The 26,773-nt window shown below is 41.4% G+C and overlaps 2 protein-coding genes across 7 annotated transcripts; both read right to left on the bottom strand.

Annotated features, from left to right (window-relative positions):
- Positions 1 to 26: 26 nt before the first annotated feature.
- LOC118153073 (U3 small nucleolar RNA-associated protein 14 homolog A-like) lies at positions 27 to 26,773 on the bottom strand. Of its 6 annotated transcripts, none has more exons than XM_078353562.1 (5): positions 26,709 to 26,773; positions 13,283 to 13,513; positions 8,553 to 9,484; positions 4,918 to 5,185; positions 27 to 4,807 (listed from the first exon to the last, which is right to left on the bottom strand). In XM_078353562.1, the coding sequence occupies exon 5, from the start codon at positions 4,694 to 4,696 to the stop codon at positions 2,381 to 2,383; it is 2,316 nt and encodes a 771-aa protein (XP_078209688.1). In that variant the 5' UTR covers positions 4,697 to 4,807; positions 4,918 to 5,185; positions 8,553 to 9,484; positions 13,283 to 13,513; positions 26,709 to 26,773; the 3' UTR covers positions 27 to 2,380. The 6 variants fall into 6 exon arrangements, with proteins under 6 accessions (XP_078209688.1, XP_078209723.1, XP_078209791.1 ...); XM_078353597.1 differs by having other exon boundaries at positions 4,983 to 5,185; XM_078353665.1 differs by lacking the exon at positions 8,553 to 9,484 and having other exon boundaries at positions 4,983 to 5,185.
- Positions 4,775 to 26,773, bottom strand: LOC100387786 (ALG11 alpha-1,2-mannosyltransferase). Its single transcript, XM_002742648.6, has 4 exons — positions 26,709 to 26,773; positions 13,283 to 13,513; positions 8,553 to 9,484; positions 4,775 to 5,185 (listed from the first exon to the last, which is right to left on the bottom strand). The coding sequence occupies exons 1-4, from the start codon at positions 26,750 to 26,752 to the stop codon at positions 4,914 to 4,916; spliced, it is 1,479 nt and encodes a 492-aa protein (XP_002742694.2). The 5' UTR covers positions 26,753 to 26,773; the 3' UTR covers positions 4,775 to 4,913.

Genomic DNA, 26,773 nt, shown 5'->3' with positions numbered 1-26,773 from the left:
AATGTTCCATAAGCAAGACAAACTTATTTTTCTTTCTTCTTTTATTGGCATATGGAGCTTGGGAATATTCGTGGGAGAACAAGATGATCATGTGAGGCGTACAAAAGGCACCATGCTGGAAAGAATCCAAGGGAATGAAAAATCACTTATTTAAATCATATTTAGACAGACTTTATATCTCCTAGATGTAAATCATGTCTAAATACAAATCTTAATCATATTTACAAATAATTATTACACAAAGCCTATGTAACACATTTTATAGTACACAACTGTAAATAAGAATACAAATCTCCACTGCTATGGGTTCAAAACATAGCAGGCTTGGACCATCAAAAATGACATTTGAGAGAAATTAATAGTCATCCTGAAGTTCTGCAGACAGATACTAGCAGACGTACCACTTTGACACTTTTCATGCTGTCATTCAGAAAAAATAGAATACATATAATAGCACATTGGGAACACTGATAATGAACATATATGCAAATTATATCTTCCAACGATTTATCTGTGATATATGAAAATTATTTAGAAGACGTAAGCTTAAAATATATTTTATGGAATTCCAGAAAACTCTTTACTATAGCCTCTCCTTTTTCTCTGGACGTTTCAATTTATTTATCTTTGGTCCCATAATTTTCTCTGTGTAGGTAAGTAGGCTGAGTGGTAACAGTATGAATCCTACTTCAAAGTGTGGCTACAAAGTCAGAAAAAGCACTGGGCCAGGAGTCAGAATATCCAGGTTATAATTTTGATTCTTTCATTAAACAGCTTTGTGACACTGAAGGAGTCTGCTAAATTCTTTAGATTTAAATTGTTCTTGTCTGTAAAGCTGAAAATAAGAGAGAACTGGGCTAGAAAATCTGTAGGGTTCCTTTCACTCCAATTTCTACCAGTCTTTTTCTAAATGGGATCATCTCTAACACAAAGTTACAATGGTGTGTCAGAACATCCTGTGACTGACCCTCTGTTTTGCTACTTTTTGATCTGATGACAGATGGCCTGCAGATATATCAACAACCTAATTGGGAGTAGATAAGCTGGCCAGATTGGTGAATGACTGAGAAAAGACTGCAAAGGAATAATATACCCTTTCATTTGCCCCTTAGCACAAAGATGAATCAGGCTATGGAGGCGGTCAATTCACTGTACTAGGAAGGATAATATAGGCAGAAAATGTAAAAGTTTTAGGTCTTTATAGCCATGTCCGCCCACATATGTATTCACTTTTCCATGCTAGTTTTTCAGGATAGAAGTTGCATTAAATTTATACCAATTCCTAGCTACTGGCCTAGTAACTAAGAATCTACATTCCGTTGTAATGCATTAATAAAGATAGGATTATAGAAGACATTTACTATGTAACACGACCTTTAATTGAAGTAACTCAATTTTCTTTTAAAAAAATTTTTTTTTTTTTTTTTTTTTTTTTAAAAGACGGGGTTTCACCATGTTGGTCAGGCTGGTCTTGAACTCCCGACCTCAGGTGATCTGCCCACCTTGGCCTCCAAAGTGTTTGGTTACAGGCGTGAGCCACCACGCCCGGCCAGTAACTCAATTTTCAAAGTAGTTTCACAAACTTTCCATCTGATTCCAACTCTAAAAGGTAGTAGGGACTGGAATTAACAACTCCAGATTACAGATGAAAAATCAGACTCAGAAAGATAAAGGAGCTGCTTTGGTATCAAAAGGTCAGAAGTTTGTGAATGATGAAGCTGAAGGTAGGCCCAGATATGCTAACTGCTTGCCCAGTGCTCTTTTCAAAATGCCACTTCGCTATCTTACGATGCATTATGCTGGTAAGACACCCTGTGGATGTATCTGTATGTCGCATAATCACTGTCAGAAAAACAACCTGAAGTTCTCTTAAATGATTTAAAGCTGACTTCCAGGCTGTAATGCAGAGCTGTTAAGGGATAATGAGACCCACACAAATCTGCTGACAGCACTAAACAAAAACAATTTTCACCAGTACCTAGTATGGAAAGGACTACTGGCAGCACCTTGGCCTCTACTGTCCTACCTACACACACCTATAAAGCATCAGTCAGTCTCACCTCTTGACTGTATGCTTTGTGAAGATGACTAAACAAGTTTGTTTAAAAATTTTTTTTTTTCTTTTAAGGAAATCATTAGGTACATTCAAAAGGGTCAACCACTGTATTGTTTAGAATTTAAATGTACCAAATTTTTCTGTTCTAAAAATGTCTGATAAATTCTAAAGTGCTAATTAATGGTCATCGATTTTCTTTTTTTTTTAAATGTGGCTCAACTACGTGCAATGTGGTGAACCAGTTTTGGAATCCACCCTGTAGCAGAGTAAAACTGGACCAAAGGAAGTGGAGTCGAGGCTCCAGGCTGTCACTCCTCCAGCTACTCAATCTACAGAGTTTTTCTTCAGCTGTTGTTTGTGACATGTGGTGATTTGTTTTGGATTTCTCTGTATGACAGACAGGTCTGACCTTGAGGAAGACTGGTAGCCCACATCCTCCGCTTTTATGGGCTTAATGATATGGCCGGGCTTGGTAATGACCTTGAGAGTAGTCAGCTTTTGAAAAGCCCTCTGGGTGTTCCATGTGGATCCTATGGGGGTCTGGATGGTCCTTTCAAATTGCTGATGGTGGGTAAATGGATATGGAAGTACTCGTACCTGATGAGCCACTGCATGGATGTTGCACTTCTCATTGATGATCACGTTTGGCAAATTCTTATCTTTTCTTGGAGGATCCTCTGGGGCTTTAATGAGAAACCGGCATCTTTTCCTGGCACTGGGCTTTAGGCCAACACCACCCCACTCACCCCAGCCAGGTAGTATCAGGTCCACGTCTTTTGGCTTACTCGCCTCTGCGGCTTCCTTCTCTTTCAAGAAATCTCTGATGACATCATCCCCAGCAAAAGCTTCCTTTATCATCTGCCTTTGGTCTCTCTCCTCTTCATCTTCCAGCTCCTCTATTGTTGTGGGAACTGCCAAAGACCTCATGGAAGGAGATTGTGTGGTTAGGAGGTTCTGTAGGTCGATCATTTGCTCCTTCTTCTTCTCCTTAGGGGCATCAGGCCAATTATTTGGGGTCTTCTCTGACTGCTGCCCTTCTAACACATGTCTGGGAAGCCCCTTATTTTGAAAACAATCTTCTTTTCCCAGCACTTCTACCTCTTCCAGAGAAGTCTGTACTCTCCCTGGCCTCTCTAGCAACAGGGACTCCTCTTCTTCTGGGGCAGGTTCCTCTCTCTGGACCTGGGGAACAGTCCCCTCTGAACTTGCTTTTTGTTTTCTGGACTGACGGTTTTTCTTCAGTTTCTGAGTTAGTGCCCTCAATTCAGACAGCACCTCCTGGCTGCTAGAATATTTTGTTTTTTGACTGCCTGCTGGCTGGGCATCCTGGTTGAGCTCAGATCTTTTTCTAAGGGATCTCCTTTCCTCAAATCCTCTCAAAGGAATTTCTTCCCCTGCCACTGGTCTTTCTTCTCTCTCACTTCCAGAAACCTCATGGGCTGCGGGCTCTGGCAATTGCTCAGGGTCCTCCTGGGTTGCAAGCTCTTTGGTGTCACTGGTGTAGCTCCTGAGCATCCAGGGATTCAGTCCATCCACATTCTTCTGCACTTCATTTACTACCTCAGGAACAAAGACTTCTTCTTCTTCTTTTGTGCCTCCCTCCTCTTCTTCACTCTCAAAGGCTACCTGGAGTTTCTCTGTCAGTTCTTTGTTCTTGGCCAACTGTTCCTGCATAGCTTGGCGAGCCTCCAGGTCGTATTTGGCCATAATTGCCTTTGACTTGGCCCATTTCCCACTGGATTGGTGCTTAAGGCTCATTCTTTCTATGATTCTGGCATTTTCAATTTTTTCTAGTTCTTCCAGTGCTGCAGTCGGATTAACCTTCTGCAGTTGTTCAAAGTCTTTTAAGGCTTTCTTGGCCTTTCTTTTCTTTACAACTTTGTGATACTTTTTATTTTTGATTTTCTTCTCTCTTTGAGCCTTGGCCTCATAGTAGGACAGCAGAGCCCGGGCCCTCTGAAGCTCTGCTCGGTGCATCTTTGCCTCTTCCAGGTTCATGGCTTGGAGAGAGGCCTTTTCCACGGGAGTCAGTAAAGGGTCTGTCACTGGCTGCTTGTTCTTGTGGAGGAGGGTAAAAATTTCCTGTTCCAGGGGAGTTCTTGCCTTCCAGCCACTGAGCACATGTTCAATGGGAGCAATGGCTGGCTGCTCCTTCCCTAGGGGAAAAGCCAGCTGCTCTGCCTGCCGGTTCTTCAGGATGACAGGGTCCCATTTGGAGAGGATTTGCGAGGTTTTACTGAATGCTGCTTCTCTGTGGATCTGTTCAATCTTTTCTTTGTTAAGAGGTAACTCCACTACCTTCTTTGATTTGACTCTGTTCAGTTGCTTTTTCACAGTGGCCAAAAAAGATGAAGTTTTAACAGGCTCAAGCAGATCTGCAAGGACCAGCTTTTCTCCTGATCCTTCAGAACTGACATTGAACTCTGACACCTTCATTCCAGCCTCAGACCTCTCAGTCAATTTCTGTCTATTCTTTCCATGAAGGGAATGGATTGCTTCCAGAAGCTTTTGATGCTTTCTCTCTCCATCACTGTCCCCCTCATCTTCACTCTCACTCAAGGGGTGGTCTTTTGGCAAATCCACCAGTTCTTCCTGTTGGCTCAAAGCCAGAAGGCTCTCCACAACCTGGTTCGCACTCATTTCAGCAGCCAGCTTCTCTCACGTGGACCAAGAATGAAAGCCGAAGTCTGGTCATCTATTTTCCTTTCAACACTTCCTTTTATTATAAAAGGAAATTTTCTTTCTTGTTTCCTAAAGTAAAGTGATTTGACAAATGAGATTGAATTTAGAAAAATATTTACATATGAAGGTTTTTAACCATTTTATATAAAATATCTCTAATGTTACAGATACGAGATTACTTAAATAACTTTTCCACAGATGATAGAAATGCCACTTCAAATTCCTGATCAGAGAATCTGCTTACAGATGCACGGGCACTTTTTCTGATTTGGAGTCTCTTTTCTGCAGACATGGAAAGAATGTGAGCCATAGTTTCAGCATAGCCTTCTTCACTCTCAGCCAGAAAGCCAGTTATATCTCCTTCGTGAGGAACAACAATGTCAAGCTTTGGGCCCCCTGAATTGTGTGCAAGGATAATTGTGCCAGCTGCCATACACTCCACAACTCCTGAAAAAGAAACAAAAATCATGTAGTCTTTTAAGTTTTTGAGTATGTTCATAAGAATGAGTACAAATCTTCAAAAATTTTAAGGGACTTATGAGAAAATTAAATGTATGTCTAGACATTTGCTTATTTAACTTCTATAATACAAAATAAAATAATTTTAAGTTTTTTAGTTTTCAAAGCTTCACAATAATGCTGCTTCATTCTTTTTTCTTTTGTGGAGCTAGGGTCTCAATATGTTGCCCAGACTGGCCTCTAACTCCTAGCCTCAAGTGATCCTCCCATCTTGGCTTCCCAAAGTGCTGGGATTTACCAGCATGAGCTACCACACCTAGCCTGCGGCCTCACTCTCAATTAAAATAGACAAGTAGATGGAAGACTAGCCTATTAAAAAACAGATATATTGCAGATCATTAAAAAAGAATAGAGAATGTTACCAAGATGGTAGAACATTAACAGGTATTAGAAAAACAAAAGGAGTATAAAGATATCAAAAATAAAATTTTAATAGTTCAAATTACATTATTAGCAGGAAAAATAAAAAATGTGAATCACCTAAGTGAAGCATACTATTGCGGCGCTTATGTTACTGCCTGGGTTTCTGGCAAATTTGAGACTACTGTGTGCCCAACAGCAGTGTTGAACTAAATGGAAGCTGTGGTTAGTTTCTGCTAAATGATACACATGAAATATAAATTACTCTAGCCAGTGTTTCTTAGCTGTATTCCTAAGAGAATTAAGCCCTTCAGAGAATGATTTAAGTGACTGCTTTCCCAATTCTCTGAAGGATGATACAGAGTTGATGTCATCCTGGATGTATAGGAGAGAAATGAAATAATTCTAAATGTTTTTAAAACAGTGGTAAAATCCCTGTAGAACAGATTTCAGTAGCTCATACCGTATTCTGCTTGAGGCTGAAGAGCATCCTGTACTTTCTCAGAGACCCGCGTCTTATCAATGTCACCCTTTCCCTCTCTACTGGCTCCTTCCTATCAGCATTAAAGTGAGGGCGCCACATGACCTTCCTCAGGTCCTACAGCAACACCCCTAGCCACTGTCTCTTCTTCCCTGCTGCACTTCACAAACTTACTGAAAGTGTGGTTTGCACTTACCAACTCTACTTGTTCACTTCCGAGTGCTCAACCTGTAATTTTTGCTTACTGTCTGACTTTTGCTTCTAGTTCTCCCTTAAGACTGCTCTTACCCAGGTCACCAGTGACTGCCTTACCTTCCCCAGTATCTGGGCAGCATCAGTTGGAATCTGCCCTCTCTCTGCTTCTCAAAACACTCTCTTCCTCGGTTTCCAAGACACTGCATTTGGCTGGCTTTCCTCCTTTCTCCATTTCTTCTCTCAATTTCTCAGCTGTTCCTGTTCTCTACATTTTGTACTGAGAGCCTCTTCTCGCTCTATACACATTCCCCAGGCGATCATATCCCCATCCACGGGAGCTTTGATAACTACCTTGTACAAGGGCAATCCTCCATTTCTATTTCCAGAACTGATTCCTCTCTTCAACTTCAGAGGTATATACAACGACCTCCTGGACACATGCCCTCACATGTCCCACAGACGAACTCAAACTCTGCAGGTTCAAAACTTGGCTCATCAATGGCATTTGCTCATGGATTTCCCCTCTGGGAGAAAGCCAACACCATTCTCATAGCTGCCCAGCTCCCAAAACTCTAGGTGGTCTTCTCTTCCTCCCTCATTTAACACATCCAATTAATCACCAAGTCTTGGTCAATACTACAGCAGAATCTCTCTCAAGCATGTTCCCCTACCAAGTTCAGCTCACTAGCACCTCCGCCCGGGCTGCTATAGCAGGCCAGTTCATGTTACTGCCTTTCCAGTCTTGCTCTCCCTGCTCCTCACTGATCTACTCCCCATGTAGCCAGAATAGATGGGAGGAATCAGAAAGCTTTTACATACAACACTTAAAATCCTGACATTCTTTTCTGCTGGCTTAACCTGGCCCAGATCACCTCTCTGTTGTTTTCCTGCTGAGTGTTCCTATGGATGTATCTGCTGTCACTCCAGTCACAGTGCTGTTCCCTCTACTGGGGACTCTCCCCTCTCCTGGTTAACCTCTAATTATTGTTCGGTTCTTGCTCAAGTGTCACATCACTTCCTTGGACAACTGTTCCCTGCCCCCTTAGGTGTTTCTCTTTGGCACTCTCACATCACCCTGCACTTCCTAAGCACAGCACCTGGTACAGGACATGGCATAGCACTTGCCTGTGTAGCCTTTTGGTACCATCAGAGGGTGGGAAGCCTCTGACAGGCTAAGCAGCTCTGGTCTCCACAACATCCCTAGTATCCACCCAAGTCCCTAGCACAGAATGAAGGCTTAGTAAGTTTCTATGTAAGGAGGCACAGGAGGTCAGATCCCATGCAAAAGGTTGGGTCAACAAGTTCTTGCTGAATGTCTGGGCCTAGTACTATACTACTAACTAGGAGTAAAAAAAAAGTATAAGAGAAATTGCAGTCTTAGTTTAGGAAATGTCACTTTTATGTTATCCTAATTTTCCCTAACAACTAACAGTGTGGGGCACAAAGCACTTAAGAAACATATACGGACCCACATTAAACACAAAGCAGTACTTGATTTTATAGCGTGCTTAAAAGGTCAGAACAGAGATAGCACTTTGTGCCAGAAAAAACAAGGCTAAAGGGCAAGGAGATTGAAGTTGAAGACTTATGATGGGATCTGGCACAAAGCAGAGGGCCATTCCATTGGTGAGGGTAGAATCAATAAAAGACTAAAAGAATTACTGTGAGAAGCCCCTATGCAAACAGTGGTTTTCAACTTTTGATGCATAACAGAATCACGTAAGCAGCACTATCAAAATACATCTACCTAGGCCTGGTCCAGAGATTTCCATCTGGCCATTCAGTAGGATTAGGGTAGAGCCTGGGAATCTGTACCAGTAAGTATGTAGTGGGGTTAGATGGGGAGAGAAAATGTTACCGTTAAGAGCAGGGGCTATCTGGGTTAGAATCCAGGCTCTACCCACTTAATTACTGTGTAACTGAACTTGAGCAATTTCTAAACCTCCCTGTGCCTGAGTTTCTTTATTTATAAAATGAGAATAACAATAACACCCATCAAATAGAGGTTTAGAGGGGTTTGAATTAGATAATATGTGTAAAAATCTCAACAGTGGCCCCCACACAGGAATTGGTCAATAAATACTAGTTGCTATTATTAAGTACAATCTTACAATGTCTCAAATGAGGAAAATATATTTGGTGGGTTAGGGGAGGAGAATTAGGGCACGATGCAGACTTCTAGAGTATTACCATTTTATCAAAGGAACCTGAAGTGTGTATCTCACGGCACCAAACAAGTTGTTTAAAGGCCAAACTCACCAATCCCAAAATGCTCGTTCCACATGGTATGCAGACCAATTGTTGCTTCAGACAAATAATTCTTTAATTCATCAAATGGAATGTTTATTTTAAATTCCACATATTCTTGAACTCCTAAATCCTCAGACAGCCTTCTCAGTTGGTTTACCCTAAGTTCATCATCTTTGTTACGACAACCTCCAATGAGGACAAGTTTAAGAGAAGGAGATGACTCAACCATCTTCTTATTCAGCAATTTAGCAAAGGCTCTGATCTGCAATGGATGATTCTTTTCCGGCCTAAACTGGCCAACAGAAACCAGCAAATGTCCTGGGGTTGTCTTTTTCTCATGTAAGGGAATGTCTAGAAATGTCTGCACGTCGCAAGGTGGATAAACAATGTTAGTGCAATTCCCAACTTTCCACAGTGAGAGAATGTGGTTTAGTGTCCAAGAAGAATTGACCATGACTATATCACTGCAAGAACCAACAAGTCCATAAATAAAAGCAAATAAATAGTAGTAGATGAGCTTTACTTTGCTGAGAAAAGGATTCCTGGTAATGAAGGCCGCATTATTAAGTCCAACATTTTGATTCTTCACTATAGAGAGCATGTCGGTGCTGATAGTAGGATAATGAACATAGCTTCCAACTTGGCAACCCCCTATATACTTAAACAGAGGAAGTGTAAAAGCGTATCCCATTGAATCGATGTAAACATCAGGAACACATTGCATTAGAGCTTCCCAGCCGAGAAAAACAGATCCTAGACTTTGGCCCAGCAGTGTGAAGTGAGGATAGAGTGAATCTTCCACAAGATAGCGTTTCCTTAAAAAAACAAACTGGACTGGGTGAATTAATCTGATGTTAAATCTTCTGAAAGCACCTTCTAGTATCTGTTGACCACTGACATTAACATCGCCGGTATAAACAACATAAACTGCTTCAGGATACCTAAAACAGAATGTAGTGGTTAAGAATGTATTAGGTTACAAAACTTAGCCGGACATGGTGGTGGGCACCTGTGATTTTTTCTACTTAGGAGGCTGAAGCAGGATAATCGCTTGAACCCAGGAGGCAGAGGTTGTGAACTGACATTGTACCATTGGACTGCAGCCTGGGCAACAAGAGCAAAACTTGGTCTCAAAAAAAAAAGTATCAGGTTAAAATCAAGAAAAAGTTGTAGATAACTGTTTTCTTACAGTCATCAAGAAGCTTATTTTTATAGTAAAAATGATGTTTTCTGTTTTTTATTTACTGAATTAGAACTACAGTCCCTCAAATTAGACTGTGACTTCTAGTTCTTTGCTATTTCCTCCACTTAGAGTTTCACACAGAACAAGCATCAACAAAAAGTGTTGATTTATGAATGAGATGTTCTCAAGAAATACTCAAAAGCTTTGACAGTGGTCTTAGTAAAAAATGGTAATAAAATATCATCAACAAACATGTCTTTTGATAGGCTCGCAAGGCTAAAGTAATGCTCAGGGTTTTTATCTGAAAAATGCAAAAAGGCTTTAAAAGCTAGATCTTGTGCCTGTATCACAACTAATCAGTCTGAAAATATCTAAAAGTATATTCTTAAGACTTGTAATGCTTTGGTCTCCCCTGACTGTTTATATTATTCTTTAAGTCATAAAACATTTTAAGCATCTAGTATGAGGTGCCAGGTTTTGGGGATGTGGAGAGAGAGAGTCTTTATCTTTAGGAGCTCAGTCCAGTGGAAAAAACAGACATGCAAAACAAATAACTGCAAAACCGTGTGCTATGCGTGGATAAAGACAGCCACAGGGTGCTGCGGAGGCCTAAAGGATGACAGCCTAACTGCTCCTCTCTGGCCCTTCCCAGTTACTGTTTACCTAGCAGAATGAGCCTTTTAAAACAGAAAAAGATTGTGATCTCTGGTGGCCTAAAAATGCCCACAAATTCCTTTTTTTTTTTTTAAAGACAGGGTCTTACTGTCTTGTTGCCCAGGCTGGAGTGCAGTGGCATGGTCTTGGCTCATTGCAGCCTCCACCTCTCAAGTTCAAGTGATTTTCGTGCCTCAGCACTCCTGGGATTACATGTGTGCACTACCATGCCCAGCTAATTTTTGTATCTTTTAAGTAGAGACGGCGTTTCGCCATGTTGGCCAGGCTGGTCTCAAACTCTGGCCTCAAGTGATCTGCCAGACTTGGTCTCCCAAAGTGCTGGGATTATAAGTATGAGCCACTGTGCCCAGCCAGGCCACAAATTCTTTGATACTTTTCCCATTGAGAGGTGGCATCTATGTCCCCTACTCTGGAATAACACTGGGCACATATTTGGACCAACAGAATATGGCAAAAGTGACATTCTGCCAGTTTCTCAACATAGACTCTAAGGGACTGGCAGCTCCTACTTCCCGTCTCTTGGAATGCTCATGCTAGGAGAAGACGGCTGTCGTGTACGAGTCTAACCAGCCCGTGACTGCTCTGTTGCGTACAAGCTCAACCCAGTCACATGAAGAAGCCCCTCAGTGAGAGATGCGGGACAGCCCACAGCAGTTCCAATCATCCCAGCCCAGGAATGAGAATGTGAGTGAAGAAGGCTTCAGATGCCTCCAGCCCCAGCTGCCACCTAACTGCAACAGTATGATGGAGACCAAACATCGCAACCCCTAAACTATGTCACAGAACAGTCAACCCCAAAACTGGCTTACTATAGCACTTAGAATAAAATCTGAACTAATTTCCCTGCTCACTCAAGTCCTGTGTGATCTGGAAACTGCCTCCCTCTGTCACCTTCCTTCCCATGCTTTCCTTTGCCCTCCAGGGTGCAGCCAAACTGACATTCTTTTCTTTGAACATGCCAAGCTCCAACCGGCCTTAGGGGACTTGAAGTGGTTGTTTCCTCTACTCTGAATTCCCTTTTCTCATTTTCACTCTGTCTTTTCATAAGCCAGGCAGTTTAGCATGTGGTTCAGAACATGGGCTCTAGTGCCCCAAGTTTCCTTCTTTGTCAAATGAGAATAATGGTAACAACTGCATAAGGCTGTTGTTCTGAGGATCAAGTAAGCTAACACGTGTAAAGCACTTCAAACAATGCCTGACATAAAATCATCAAGCAATAAATGCAGCTGTTTTTATCATTCAGATTTTGGTTAAGTGTTATCAGCGATTTTCCTGGTCACTCAATCTAAAGTATCAAGTTACTGCTATATTCTGCATGTTGGAGCAGAGTACATGTGAAGGAATGGGGAGGGATGAGAAACACAATGCAGCCAGAGCAAGATGAAAAAGTATCTTCCAAGTCATATTAATGATTTGGGTTTTTTCTGCTGGGGACTATGTGTACAGATAGCACGAAACTTTACCACTGCCCTCAAGAGGTCGATAATCTAGTTAGAGAAGAAAAATGTAGTACCAATGAGAGCAGGAAAAGCATCAAGGAGTTTGGACTTAAGAGAATTCTTTGTATTTAGGCAGTTACAGAAGATGGCAGAGCAAATACAGGGCTGGAAGCTAGGATGGGCCAAAATTACAGAAAGGTACAGCTGAGGGAATTCTGTGAAGGCCTTGGCACTGAACGAAGGGTACATACCAGGAAGTAGGGTAACCATGAAGAATAACAGTTTTCCTCATATGATAAAATAATGAAAACTATTATGCTTTTTCCTTTCTAAAAGGGAATCATAAATATTTTTGGGGTATTGGGATGGAGATAAGGAAGACAAAAATATTCAAAGATGTGTAACACCATATTCCTTCTAACATGGTAACTTGAGACTATCCAGCTGGTAATGATAGAAAAATTCGAGTCAAATAGATGCTTTAATAAAGATTATTCTTGTGTGCCGCAACTGCCTGAAAGTATTGAGGCTTAAAGTGCTCTAAGGTACTTGTTATATTTTGGCTTATTACTTAATCTCTTCTGTATACACTCTCCCAAGGAAACCAGTTATTCCCATTAAATTATGCTATAAAAAAGCAGATGTTGGCTGGGCATGGTGGCTCATGCCTGTAATCTCAGCACTTTGGGAGGCCAAGGTGGGCAGATCACCTGAGGTCAGGAGTTCAAGACGAGCCTGGGCATGGTTGTGGGTGCCTGTAATCCCAGCTACTTGGGAGACTGAGGCAGGATAATCACTTGAACCCAGGAGGCAGATGTTGCAGTGAGCCGAGATCGTGCCATTGCACTCTAGCCTTGGCAACAGAGCGAAACTCCAACTCAAAAAAAAAAAAAAAAAAAAGGCAGAAGTTTTCCCCATCCACTGTCCATTATTTTCTTTTTCCTTTTTTTTTTCCTTGAGACAGATTCTCACTCTGTCACCCAGGCTGAAGTGCAGTGAATGGCATAATCACAGCTCACTGCAGCTTTGACCTCCTAGACTCGGTCAATCTTTCCACCTCAGCCTCTGGAGTTGCTGGGACTATATGTGCACATCATCAGGCCCAGCTAATTTTTTGTAGAGACAGGGTTTCACCATGGTGCTGAGGCTGGTCTCAAACTCTTGGGCTCAAGTGATTTACCTTCCATGGCCTCACAAAGTGCTGGGATTACAGGTGAGAGCCACCATGCCTGGCCTTGTCTAATTCTTTATCATAGCAACAGAAATTGAATAGGATCATATAAGGCATGCGGGCACATGAAAGAAATGTTTTCTTATTGAAGAACAGTTTAAAAAGGAATTCAGTTTTTACTACTAGGTGCTTCAGAAAGATGAATTTCTGGGTAACAATTTTTAAGAAATGGAACAATATAGCAAATTAGCTAAGACAGATGCATACCTACTTTTTCTGCAGGGCTCTTAAAGCACACCATAAAACTCTTTCTCCTCCTCCGCCAGCATTGCAGTACGGATGAAAAAATGCAATCACCATTTGATTTTTCCCAGTTTTCCTAGTTGACACTAATTTTTTCTTCCTCTGTAGCAGCAGTCTGATTCCCCAAAGGACAATGACCAAACATACACATAAAGTTCCACATACAATTAGCCCAGGGAAGAATAATGAATTAAAAAACCTGAAATAAGAGGACAAAGTTGAGAATCAATGTGACATGTACATTTAAAAATTTATAAATTAGAGTCTGCTTTGACATATCTACTTTATAGATTAGTGACAAAAAATTGTCTTTAACAAGTCTGCTAACTCCAAAATACTCAAGTATGAAAATTCTAATGCTGCTAAATATCCAATATTAAAAGGATAAGGCCCCTTTAATTCAAATCCCCCTAGCATGTTACCAATTTAACATACTTTAATCAGCAGTGAAAATCAACACTGAACCCCTTTTCTCCTAAGTTTATGTGTTATGGGATTAAAAACAAATGTAACTTAATCTAAATAAAACATGATTAAGAATGTGTTGCATACTGTCATTTTGAGGGTTAGGTGCCAAAGAAATATGTCTTTTGAATGATCAATATTCCATTAGTTAAAAGTCTGGTAAGAGAGTAAATCTTCTTCATTCTGTCACTTCACCTCAAGTAGAACCATTTCTGGGATAAAGGAATGTAACTTAGATTTCTCCACTTCTATTTCAGTTCTGTATTTGCTCTACTTACATGACCTAATACTACTATCTTCCCTTATGTGCCTCTGAATGAGCCGCCAGAAACCCACTCATGTTCTACTAATATTCATTAATAAACTCATTCACAAAGTGACTGTTAAAGGTTCTCTATTACTGTCAGGTGGACTGAAGCTCTGCAAAAACAAGGGCCCAGGCTTGCTCACTATAATATCCCCAATGCCAAGTATGATGCCTGGCACAGAGAAGGCATCCAATAAATATATGACTGATGCAAAAGTTTATTACCTCTTCAGATGTTGCTTAAAATATGTTAAAATAAAATGTCAAGGTGCTTTTCTTTTAGGGTTGCCAATACAGTTGGAACCTAACCTAATATTTTTCATATTCTGCCTGTTTTTTTTATAAGGGATTTGAAGAGAGCTTATAAGATTTAAAAATAATAAAATGCCAAAAGTTAAATAGTGAATAGCAGACTGGCCTGTGGGCTGCTTAGTAGGCTAAGCAAATAGAAACTAATGCATAGTGTATCAGTTCGTTTTCACAGTGCTGATAAAGACATACCTGAAATGGAGAACAAAAAGAGGTTTAATTAAACTTACAGTTCCACATGGCTGGGGAGACCTCAGAATTATGGTGGGAGGTAAGGTACTTCTTACACGGTTGTGGCAAGAGAAAAATGAGGGAGAAGCAAAAGCGCAAACCCCTGATAAACCCATCAGATCTTGTGAGACTTACTCATTATCACAAGAACAGCATGGGAAAGATGGACCCCCGTGATTCAATTACCTTCCCCTGGGTCCCTCCCACAACACATGGGAATTCTGGGAGATATAGTTCAACTTAAGATTTGGGTGGGGACACAGCCAAACCATATAATTCTGCCCCTGGCCCCTCCAAATGTCACATCCTCACATTTCAAAACCAATTATGCCTTCCCAACAGTCCGCCAGAGTCTTAACTCATTTCAGCATTAACCTAAAAGTCCACAGTCCAAAGTATCATCTGAGACAAGGCAAGTCCTTTCTGCCTATGAGCTTGTAAAATCAAAAGTAAGTTAGTTACTTTCTAAATACAATGGGGATACAGGTATTGGGTAAGTACAGCCATTCCAAATGGGAGATATTGGCCAAAACAAAGGGGTTACATGGCCCATGCAAGTCCGAAATCCAGTGAGGCAGTAAAATTTTAAAGCTCCAAAATGATCTCATTTTACTTCAGGTCTCACATCCACGTCACGCTGAAGCAAGAGGTGGGTTCCTATGGTCTTGGGCAGCCCTGCCCCTGTGGCTTTGCAGGCTACAGCCTCCCTCCTGGCTGCTTCAATGGGTTGGTGTTGAGTGTCTCCAGCTCTTCTAGGAACATAGTGCAACCTGTCGGTGGATCTACCATTCTGGGGTCTGGAGGGGCCCTCTTCTCACAGCTCCACTAGGCAGTGCCCCAGTAGGGACTCTGTGTGGAGGCTCCAACCCCACATTTCCCTTCTGTACTGCCCTAGCAGAGGGCCCTTCATGAGGGCCCTGCCCTTGCAGCAAACTTTTGCCTGGGCATCCAGGTATTTCAATACATCTGAAATCTAGGTGGGGGTTCCCAAACCTTAATTCTTGACTTCTGTGCACCCACAGGCTCAACACCATGTGACGCTACCAAGGCTTGGGGCTTCCACCCTCTGAAGCCACAGCATGAGCTCTATGTTGGCCCCTTTCAGCCACGGCTACAGCAGCTGGGACACAGGGCAGCAAGTCCCTATGCTGCACACAGCATGGGGACCAGGGACCCAGCCCACAAAACCATTATTTCCTCCTGGGCCTCCAGGCCTGTAATGGGAGAGGCTGCTGTGAAGGTCTCTGACATGGCCTGGAGACATTTTTCCCCATGGTCTTGAAGATTAACATTAGGCTCCTTGCCTCTTATGCAAATTTCTGTAGGCAGCTTGAATTTGTCCTTAAAAAATGTGTTTTACTTCTACTGTATTGTCAGGCTGCAAATTTCCTGAACTTTAATGTTCTCCTTTTAAAATGGAATCCTTTTAACAGCACCGAAGTCACCTCCTGAATGCTTTCCTGCTTAGAAATTTCTTGTGCCAAATACCCTAAATCATCTCTCCCAAGTTCAAAGTTTCACAAATATCTAGGGCAGGGGCAAAATGCCACTAGTCCCTTTGCTAAAACATAAGAAGAGTGATCTTTGCTCCAGTTTCCAACAAGCTCCTCATTTGCACCTGAGACCACCTCAGCCTGAATTTCGCTGTCCATATCACTATCTGCATTTTGTTCAGTCATTCAACAAGTCTCTAGGAAGTTCTAAACTATCCCACATTTTTTTATCTTCTTCTGAGCCCTCCAAACTGTTCCAACCTCTGCCTTTACCCAGTTCCAAAGTCACTTCAACAGTTTTGGGTATCTCTTCAGCAGCACCCCATTAGTTCATTTACATACTGCTGATAAACACATATCCGAAACTGGGAACAAAAATAGATTTAATTGGACACAGGGCACCATGGTTAATTGAACTTACAGTTCCACATAGCTGGGAGGCCTCAGAATCATGGCAGGAGGTGTAAGGCACTTCTTACATGGTGGTGGCAAGAGAAAAATGAGGAAGAAGCAAAAGCAGAAACCCCTGATAAACCCCATCAGATCTCGTGAGACTTATTCATTATCATGAGACTTATTCTCTATCACTAGCAGGGAAAAGACTGGCCCCCATGAATCAATCATCTCCCACGAGGTCCCTCTCACAACACATGGGAATTCTGGGAGATATAATTCAACTTGAGATTTGGGTGGGGTCATGGCCAAACAGTATCACATAGTTTTCACAGTCCACATGAAAACATACAAATTCGGGAGACCCGGAAGATGGTGGGGTAGCAGCTCGGGGTTGCGGCTCTCAGTGAAGGTGTAGAGGGTGAGTTCAGGCCGCATTTTCAGACGGATCTTTGCTGCCCACCGAATGGGGGGGGATCCCCAGGTGTAGGAGACACACGGAACGCCGGCGTGGCGGTTTTGGCCGGCGCTGCTATTTCGGCCGGCACCACAGCACAGCAGCACTCTGCACAAGGCGCACTGGTCTGGATGCCCTGTTAAACCAGCAATCTGAGATTTGGGAGGGCAGATTAGCATATCCATCTGATTGAATGGGACTTGGACAGTGAGCCAGACCAGGAGATTCCTGGGAGGCAACATTTGAGCCGGCGCAGTGGATCGCTGCATGGGAAATCGCACGGATCCCGGTCCCCTATCAGCGGGTGACTGAAATACCTGGGAGAGAGTCAACCATTCTACTTAAAAAAGGGAAAAAGAGGGGCTCTGAGGCGGTGAGCCAGGTGACCAGGCTTGGCGGGTCCCACCCCCACAGGGACAAGCAGGGCGGCAATTCGATACGCTTGGGGTTGAGAGTTTCATTGCAGACACAACTGAGCCCTAGATGGTGCAGCTCGGTGGGGGAGGGTAGTCCGCCATTGCCGAGGCATTCCGCCCCTACGGAGGTATACTCCCATTGCTGACGCAGCCTACCACTGCTGAGGCAACCCGCCATAACAGAGAGATTCCGCCAATACAGAGGCAACAGAGTGGAGCCCACAGCAACAGGGCAAATCCCACAGCAAGAGAGCAGAGCCCACGACAGTAGGGCGGAGCCAATGCCAACAGGGCGGAGCCTCAGCAGGCAAATAGTCACTAGACTGCCTCCTAGCTAGGCAGGAAGGTGCAATGGATACTCATAAAGAAAGCCCTAACGCCCCAAGACAGAGCATCTGAGGGAAAAAAAAGGGTTTTATGAGTTCTGCTGCAGCAGACATAAAAGTATCTGCCTAACAGTCCTGAATGAACAACGGAGCTCACAGCTCAGCACGTGAGCTCCTATAAAGTACAGACCGTCTCCTCAAGCAGCTCCCTGACCCCTGTATATCCAAAAGGACTGATCAGACTGACATTTGGTGGGGATTATTCTGGGACAAAGATAGAAGAAGAAGAAACTGGTAGCATCCCTCAATGTTCTGCAGCTGCTACAGGTGTACCCCAGACAAGCAGGGCTTGGAGTGGACCTCAGCAGTCGTACAGCAGAGGGGCTAGACTGTCAGAAGGAAAACCAAGCAACAGAAATACTTCACCATCAACCATCTGCGTGTCTACTCAGAGACCCAATCGAAAAGTCAGCAACTACTCAGACCACAGGTGGATAAACCCACGAAGATGGGAAGAAACCAGTGCAAAAAGGAGGAAAACACCTGAAACCAAAACACCTTGCTTCCTACAAAAGACCAAAACTCCTCACCAGCAAGGGAACAAAGCTGGACAAAGAATGAGGGTGATGAAATGATGGAATCAGACTTCAGAAGGTGGGTAATGAGAAACTTCTGTGAGCTAAAAGAACATATTCTAAATCAATGCAAAGAAACTAAGAACCTTGAAAAAAGATTCGAGGAAATGATAACAAGAATGGACAACTTAGAGAGGAATATGAATGAATTGAAGGAGCTGAAAAACACAATACGAGAACTTCACGAAGCATGCACAAGTTTCAACAGCCGAACTGACCAAGCAGAAGAAAGAATATCAGAAGTCAAAGATCAACTCAATGAAATAAAATGAGAAACCAAGATTAGAGAAACAAGCGCATAAAGGAATGAACAAAGTCTCCAAGAAATGTGGGATTATGTGAAGAGACCTAACCTACGTTTGATAGGTGTACCTGAATGTGATGAAGAGAATGAATTCAAGCTGAAAAATACTCTTCAGGATATTATCCAGGAAAATTTCCCCCACCTAGCAAGGCAGGCCAACACTCAAATGAAGGAAATACAGAGAATATCACAAAGATATTCCTCAAGAAAAGCAACCCCAAGGCACATAATTGACAGATTCACCAGGGTTGAAATGAAGGAGCAAATACTAAGGGCAGCCAGAGAGAAAGGTCGGGTACCCACAAAGGGAAGCCCATCAGACTCACAGCAGATCTCGTGGCAGAAACTCTACAAGCCAGAAGAGAGTGGGGGCCGATATTCAACATCCTTAAAGAAAAGAACTTTCCAAACACCGGTCAGTAAGGGAACCAGTCCCGTTTACTCTGCATGAAGAGCTGCCGCGCCAAGGTGCCGGCAAAACCGCTGCACCGGCCACAAGAGTTGCGCTGGTGACCCGGGGGGCTCCTCCACTAGAAATCTGCTGGTCCATGAGCAACGAAAATTCGTCTGAAAGTGTGGCGTCCTCTCGTTCTCTGAGCTTTCACTGGAAGCTACAATCCTGAGCTGTTAGTGATCAGCCATCTTGGATCTCTCTCCACTTAATGAAATAAAACGACAAGACGAGAATAGAGAAAAAAGGATGAAAAGGAATGAGCAAAGTCTCCAAGAAATATGGGACTATGTGAAAAGACCCAATCTACATTTGATTGGCGTACCTGAATGTGATGGAGAGAATGAATCCAAGCTGGAAAATACTTTTCAGGATATTATCTAGGAAAATTTTCCCAATCTAGCAAAGCGGGACACTATTCAATCCCAGGTAATACAGAGAACACCACAAAGATATTCCTCAAGAAGAGCAACCCCAAGGCACATAATCATTAGATTCACCAGGATCAAAACAAAGGAGAAAATACTAAGGGCAGCCAGAGAGAAAGGCCAGGTTACCCATAAAGGGAAGCCTATTAGACTTACAGCAGATCTCTCAGCGGAAACCCTACAAGTCAGAAGACAGTGGGGGCCAATATTCAACATACTTAAAGAACAGCACTTTCAGCCTAGAATCTCATATCCTGCCAAACTAAGCTTCACAATTGAAGGAAAAATAAAATCTTTTATGAACAAGCAAGTACTCAGAGATTTTATTACCACCAGGCCTGCTTTACAAAAACTTCTGAAAGAAGCATTATACATAGAAAGAAACAACCAGTATGAGCCTTTCTAAAAATATATCAAAAAGTAAAGAGCATCAACATAAAGAAGAATTTACATCAACGAACGGATAAAATAGCCAGTTAACATCAAATGGCAGCAACCATAAATTTAAAGCGACCCTAAATTAAATTTAAAACCCTAAATTAAATCTCGTTGAGATTTAGATACACAAAATATTGATCAGCCATTATTAATACCCATTTTTAGAATGAAGCAATATTCCTGTTCTCTCTCCCTCTTTTTCTTCCTCTTTCTTCCTCTACTTCTCTCGTTTTTTTACTTTTCAACATCCTAGTTCCTCACCTTTACTTAATACATTCCTCTGAACACCTGATTCCTTGTGATTCTCCCGTCCCACTGAAACCTCCAAAAAATAAAAAAAAAAAAGAAAAGAACTTTCAATTCAGAATTTCATATCCAGCCAAACTGAGCTTCATAAGTGAAGAAAAAATAAATTCCTTTGCAAACAAGCAAGCACTCAGAGATTTTGTCACCACCAGGTCTGCTTTGCAAGAGCTCCTGAAAGAGGCACTACACATAGAAAGGATCAACCAGTACAAGCCATTCCAAAAACATACCAAATGATAAAGAGCATCAACAAAATGAAGAATCTGCATTAACTAACAGGCAATATAGCCAGCTAGCATCAAAATGGCAGTATCAAATTCACACATAACAATATTAACCCTAAATGTAAATGGGCTAAATGCACCAATCAAAAGACACAGACTGGCAAATTGGATAAAAAGCCAAAACCCATCAGCGTGCTGTATCCAGGAAACTCATCTCACATGTAAGAATACACAAAGGCTCAAAATAAAGGGATGGAGGAAGATTTACCAAGCAAATGGAGAGCAAAAAAAAGCAGGAGTTACAATTCTCATCTCTGATAAAATAGACTTTAAAGCAACAAAGAACAAAAGAGACAAAGCAGGTCATTACATAATGGTAAAAGGATCGATACAACGAGAAGAGCTAACAATCCTAAATATATATGGACCCAATACAGGAGCACCCAGATATATAAGGCAAGTTCTTGACAACCTACAAAGAGACTTAGATTCCCAAACAATAATAGTGGGAGACTTTAACACTCCACTGTCAATATTAGACAGATCAACCAGACAGAAAATCAACAAGGATATCCAGGGCTTGAACTCAGACCTGGAGCAAGCAAACCTGATAGACATTTACAGAACTCTCCACCCCAAATCCATAGAATATACATTCTTCTCAGCACCACATCACACCTACTCTAAAATTGACCACATAATTGGAAGTAAAGCACTCCTCAGTAAATGCAAAACAACTGAAATCATAACAAACAGCCTCTCAGACCATAGTGCAATCAAATTAGAACTCAGAATTCAGAAACCAACCCAGAACCGCACAGCTTCATGGAAACTGAACAACTGGCTCTTGAATGTTGACTGAATAAACAATAAAATGACGGCAGAAATAAAGAAGTTCTTTGAAACCAATGAGAACGAAGACACAACATGCCAGAACCTCTGGGACACATTTAAAGCAGTCTCCAGAGGAAAATATATAGCAATAAGTGCCCATATGAGGAGAATGGAGAGATTCAAAATTGATACCCTATCGTCAAAATTGAAAGAGCTAGAGGAGCAAGATCAAAAAAACTCAAAACCTAGCAGAAGGCAAGAAATAACTAAGATCAGAGCAGAAGTGAAGGAGATAGAGACATGAAAAACCCTTCAAAAAACTCAATAAATCCAAGAGCTGGTTTTTTGAAAAGATCAACAAAATAGACAGACCAGTAGCCAGACTGATAAAAAAGAAAAGAGAGAACAACCAAATAGATGCAATAAAAAACGATAAAGGGGAAATCACCACAGATTCTACAAAAATTCAAAACATCATCAGAGAATATTACAAACAACTCTATGCACATAAACTAGTAAACCTGGAAGAAATGGATAAATTCCTGGACACCTGCGTCCTTCCAAGCCTAAACCAGGAGGAAGCTGAAACTATGAATAGACCAATAACAAGGTCTGAAGTCAAGGCAGCAATTAAGAGCCTACCACACAAAAAAAGCCCAGGTCCAGATGGGTTCACAGCCGAATTCTAACAGACACACAAAGAGGAGCTAATACCATTCCTTCTGAAACTATTCCAAATAATCCAAAAAGAGGGAAACCTTCCCAAATCATTTTATGAGACCAACATCATCCTGATACCAAAACCAGGCAGAGACTCAACAAGAAAAGAAAACTTCAGGCCAATATCCATGATGAACATAGATGCAAAAATCTTCAATAAAATATTGGCAAGCCGATTTCAACAGCAAATAAAAAAACTTATCTATCATGATCAAGTAGGATTCATCCCGGGGATGCAAGGCTGGTTCAACATACGCAAGTCTATCAACGTAATTCACCACATAAACAGAACCAAAAACAAAACCCACATGATTATCTCAATTGATGCAGAGAAGGCCTTTGACAAAATTCAACAGCGCTTTATGCTAAAAACCCTCAATAAACTCGGTATTGATGAAACATATCTCAAAGTAATAAAAGCTATTTATGACAAACCAACAGCCAATATCATACTGAATGGGCAAAAACTGGAAGCATTCCCTTTGAAATCCGGCACTAGACAAGGATGCCCTCTTTCACCACTCCTATTCAATATAGTACTGGAGGTTCTAGCCACAGCAATCAGGCAAGAAAAAGAAATAAAGTGTATTCAAATAGGAAAGGTGGAAGCCAAACTGTCTCTATTTGCAGACGACATGATAGTATACCTGGAAGACCCCATCGCCTCAGCCCAGAAAGTCCTGAAACTGATAAGCAACCTCAGCAAAGTCTCAGGATATAAAATCAATGTGCAAAAGTCACAAGCATTCCTATACACCAATAACAGACTGAAAGACAGCCAAATCAACAATGAAGTGCCATTCACAATTGCTACAAAAAGAATAAAATACCTAGGAATACAACTTACAAGGAACATAAGAGACCTCTTCAAAGAAAACTACAAACCACTGCTCAACAAAATCAGAGAGGACACAAACAGATGGAGAAACATTCCATGTTCATTGTTAGGAAGAAATAATATCGTGAAAATGGCTTTACTGCCCAAAGTAATTTACAGAATCAATGCTATCCCCATGAAGCTACAATTGACTTTCCTCACAGAACTGGAAAAAACCACCATGAACTTCATATGAAACCAAAAAAGAGCCCGCATAGCCAAATCCATTCTAAGCAAAAAGAACACAGCAGGAGGCATCACACTACCAGACTTCAAACTATACTACAAGGCTACAGTAATCAATACAGCATGGTACTGATACTAAAACAGAGATATAGACCAATGGAACAGAACAGAGGAATTGGAGGCAACACAGCAAATCTACAACCATACAATCTTTGATAAACCTAACAAAAACAATCAATGGGGAAAGGATTCCCTGTTTAATAAATGGTGTTGGGAAAACTGGCTAGCCACGTGCAGAAAGGAGAAATTGGACCCCTTCCTGACACCTTACACTAAAATTAACTCCAGATGGATTAAAGACTTAAACATAAGACCTGGCACCATAAAAACCCTAGAAGGAAATCTAGGCAAAACTATCCAGGACATAGGAGTAGGCAAGGACTTCATGACCAAAACACCAAAAGCACTGGCAACAAAAGCCAAAATAGACAAATGGGACCTAATCAAACTCCACAGCTTCTGCACAGCAAAAGAAACAGTCACTAGAGTGAATCGGCAACCAACAGAATGGGAAAAAATTTTTGCAGTTTACCCATCTGACAAAGGGCTGATATCCAGAATTTACAAAGAACTCAAACAGATTTACAGGAAAAAAACAAACAAGCCCATTCAAAAATGGGCAAAGGATATGAACAGACACTTTACAAAAGAAGACATACATGAGGCCAACAAATATATGAAAAAATGCTCATCAGCACTGGTCATTAGAGAGATGCAAATCAAAACCACATTGAGATACCATCTCATGCCAGTTAGAATGGCGATCATTAAAAAATCTGTAGACAACAGATGCTGGAGAGGATGTGGAGAAATAGGAACACTTTTACACTGTTGGTGGGAGTGTAAATTAGTTCAACCATTGTGGAAGACAGTGTGGCGATTCCTCAAGGCCTTAGAAATAGAAATTCCATTTGACCCTGCAATCCCATTACTGGGTATATGTCCAAAGGACTATAAATCATTCTACTATAAGGACACATGCACACGAATGTTCATTGCAGCACTGTTTACAATAGCAAAGACCTGGAACCAACCCAAATGCCCATCGATGATAGACTGGATTGGGAAAATGTAGCACATATACACCATGGAATATTATGCAACAATCAAAAAGGATGAGTTTGTGTCCTTTGTAGGGACATGGATGAATCTGGAGAACATCATTCTCAGCAAACGGACACAAGAACAGAAAATGAAATACCGCATATTCTCACTCATAGGCAGGTGATGAAAAATGAGAACACATGGACACATGGAAGGGAGTACTACACACTGGGGTCTACTTGGGGGAATAGGGGAGGGACAGCGGTGGGGGGGAGTGGGGGAGGGATAGCCTGGAGAGACATGCCAAATGTGGGTGAAAGGGAGGATGGCAGCAAAACACAATGCCATGTGTGTACCTATGCAACTGTCTTGCATGTTCTGCACATGTACCCCAAAACCTAAAATGCAATTAAAAAAATAAAAGAAAACATACAAATTCATCAGAAAAGTAAATTTTGCTTTTTTAGATACAGGTTTTCACTCTGTAACCCAGGTCAGAGTGCAGTAGTGCAATCATAGCTCACTGCTGCCTCAAATTCCTGGGCTAAAGTGATCCTCCCACCTCAGGCTCCTGAGATGCTGCGACTGCACCCAACATTTTTTAATTAAAAAATGTTTTGTTTTTTTTTTGTAGAAATAGGGTTTTGCTATGTTGCCAGGCTGGTCTCAAACTCCCGGGCTCAAGTGATCCTCCTGCCTTGGCCTTCCATAGCACTGAGATTACAGGCATGAACTGCTGCACCTGACCAGAAATAAATATTTTATCGATATTATTTTGAAAGAAAATTCTCGTGGGATTTCCTATTGTGAAGAAATCCTCATTTGTTCCTACTGTGAACAAATCTCATGTGGGATTTCCAATTGTGTACTTGAAGAGGTAATTGATTCTATTTGAAATCCCACATAAGCACTTTATTTCAAAGCTAAAATAATTTAGTCTCAGAACACCTTTATACTCTTAAAAATTTTACCAAGGATCCAACAGAGCTTTTGTTTACATCAGAGTTTCTCATCCTTGACACTACTGACATTTTGGACCAAATCATTCTTTGTTGGGGAGGCTGTCCTATGCATTATAGGACATTTTGTAGCATCTTTGATCTTGACTCACTAAATGCCAGTAGCACCCTCCCAATCAAAATTATCAGCTGGGCATGGTGGCTCATGCCTGTAATCCCAACACTGGGAGGTTGAGGTGGGAGGACTGCTTGTGCCCAGGAGTTCGAGGCTGTAGTAAGCTATAATCATGCCACTGCACTCCAACCTGGGCAGCAGAGCAATACTCTATCTCTAAAAAAATAAAAAAACCCTCCAGATACTGACAAATGCTAAATGTCTTGTGAAGGGCAAAAGTCACCCCTAGTTGAGAACCAGTGGTTTACACTGCTTATATCTACCAATATTTAGTATATTAGAAATGAAAACTAAAGAATTTAAGCATTTTTATGAATTCATTTAAAATTAAAATTATTTCATTACATATTAACATATTTTTATTAAAAAACGGTATTTTCCAAACTAAAAAAAGATATTTAGCAAGAAGGGTGCCAATGTTTTACGTTTTTTGCAAATCTCTTTAATGTTTGGCTTGACGTGAAACCAGATAGTGGCTCCTGTTTTCTATTTCTGCATTAAATCTGTAGTGATGTGTTGTTTTTGTTGAAGTATATGACGAAAGTTCAGGCTCACTTAGATATGTAGTAGGAAAAGCGAGTATATTTTAATACATATTGATCTTAGGTTTAGAATATATTTAACTTTTCAGGTAGTTACAGATATTCTTTGATGATAGACCAGATTTGACAAGTTATGCAATTTCTGAATGTCAGTTGCAATACAGACTCTGAAATCTTATAAATGACCTTTGCATACTGTTAACTAAAATCCACTAGTGTAATCTGCACTTCAAATTATCTTTTTAAAAAAAATTTTACGATTGATGTAAAAGGTTATATATTTTATGTAACTTTTTACATCAGTCGTAAAAATTAAAATAACAGATTGTCAAAAAGCAGAGGATTCAACCTAAGTTTTATAATTAAGTGACGTGTTAACAATGGAAGCTTTGGTGAGTTTAAGAGGAGAAACTAAGATGAGAAGGAAGATCCTGTTTCTTTAACGAAAAGAGACATGATAGATTGGAAAATGTCTCTGGCTCAATCATAAAGAAAAAAGAGGAATGAATATGAACAATTTATGACAGACTAATTAGAGTGTGAAAGAGAAAGAAAAAGCTGAAACAGGGAAGGGAACCCGACCCCTCAGTCAACAGTAAAGCAGAAGAAAACGCGGAAAACTGAGTCAAGACCTAGTCTGTTTCAGCCTATATAGGAGACTTCCAAGAAAACGGAAGATTGCTCATTGGCCTAAGAAATTACCTTAGATTCATGACAAGGAAGGCCATTTCCCCGCAAAATATAGCTATACTGGACAGGCAAGTACCACTATAGAACAGAAAACGTCTGTGAGCGCACACGACCGGCTCCTCACCTCAACAAGTTGTACAGGGACCAGACCCCTTCGGCGGCCGCCATCTTCCGCCGCCCGGCGAACAC

The sequence above is a fragment of the Callithrix jacchus genome, chromosome 1 (assembly GCF_049354715.1).
Source record: "Callithrix jacchus isolate 240 chromosome 1, calJac240_pri, whole genome shotgun sequence".
Taxonomy (NCBI): Eukaryota; Metazoa; Chordata; class Mammalia; order Primates; family Cebidae; genus Callithrix; species Callithrix jacchus.
The sequence above is the reverse complement of the archived record's forward strand: the minus strand, read 5'-3'. Positions and strand labels throughout refer to the sequence as shown.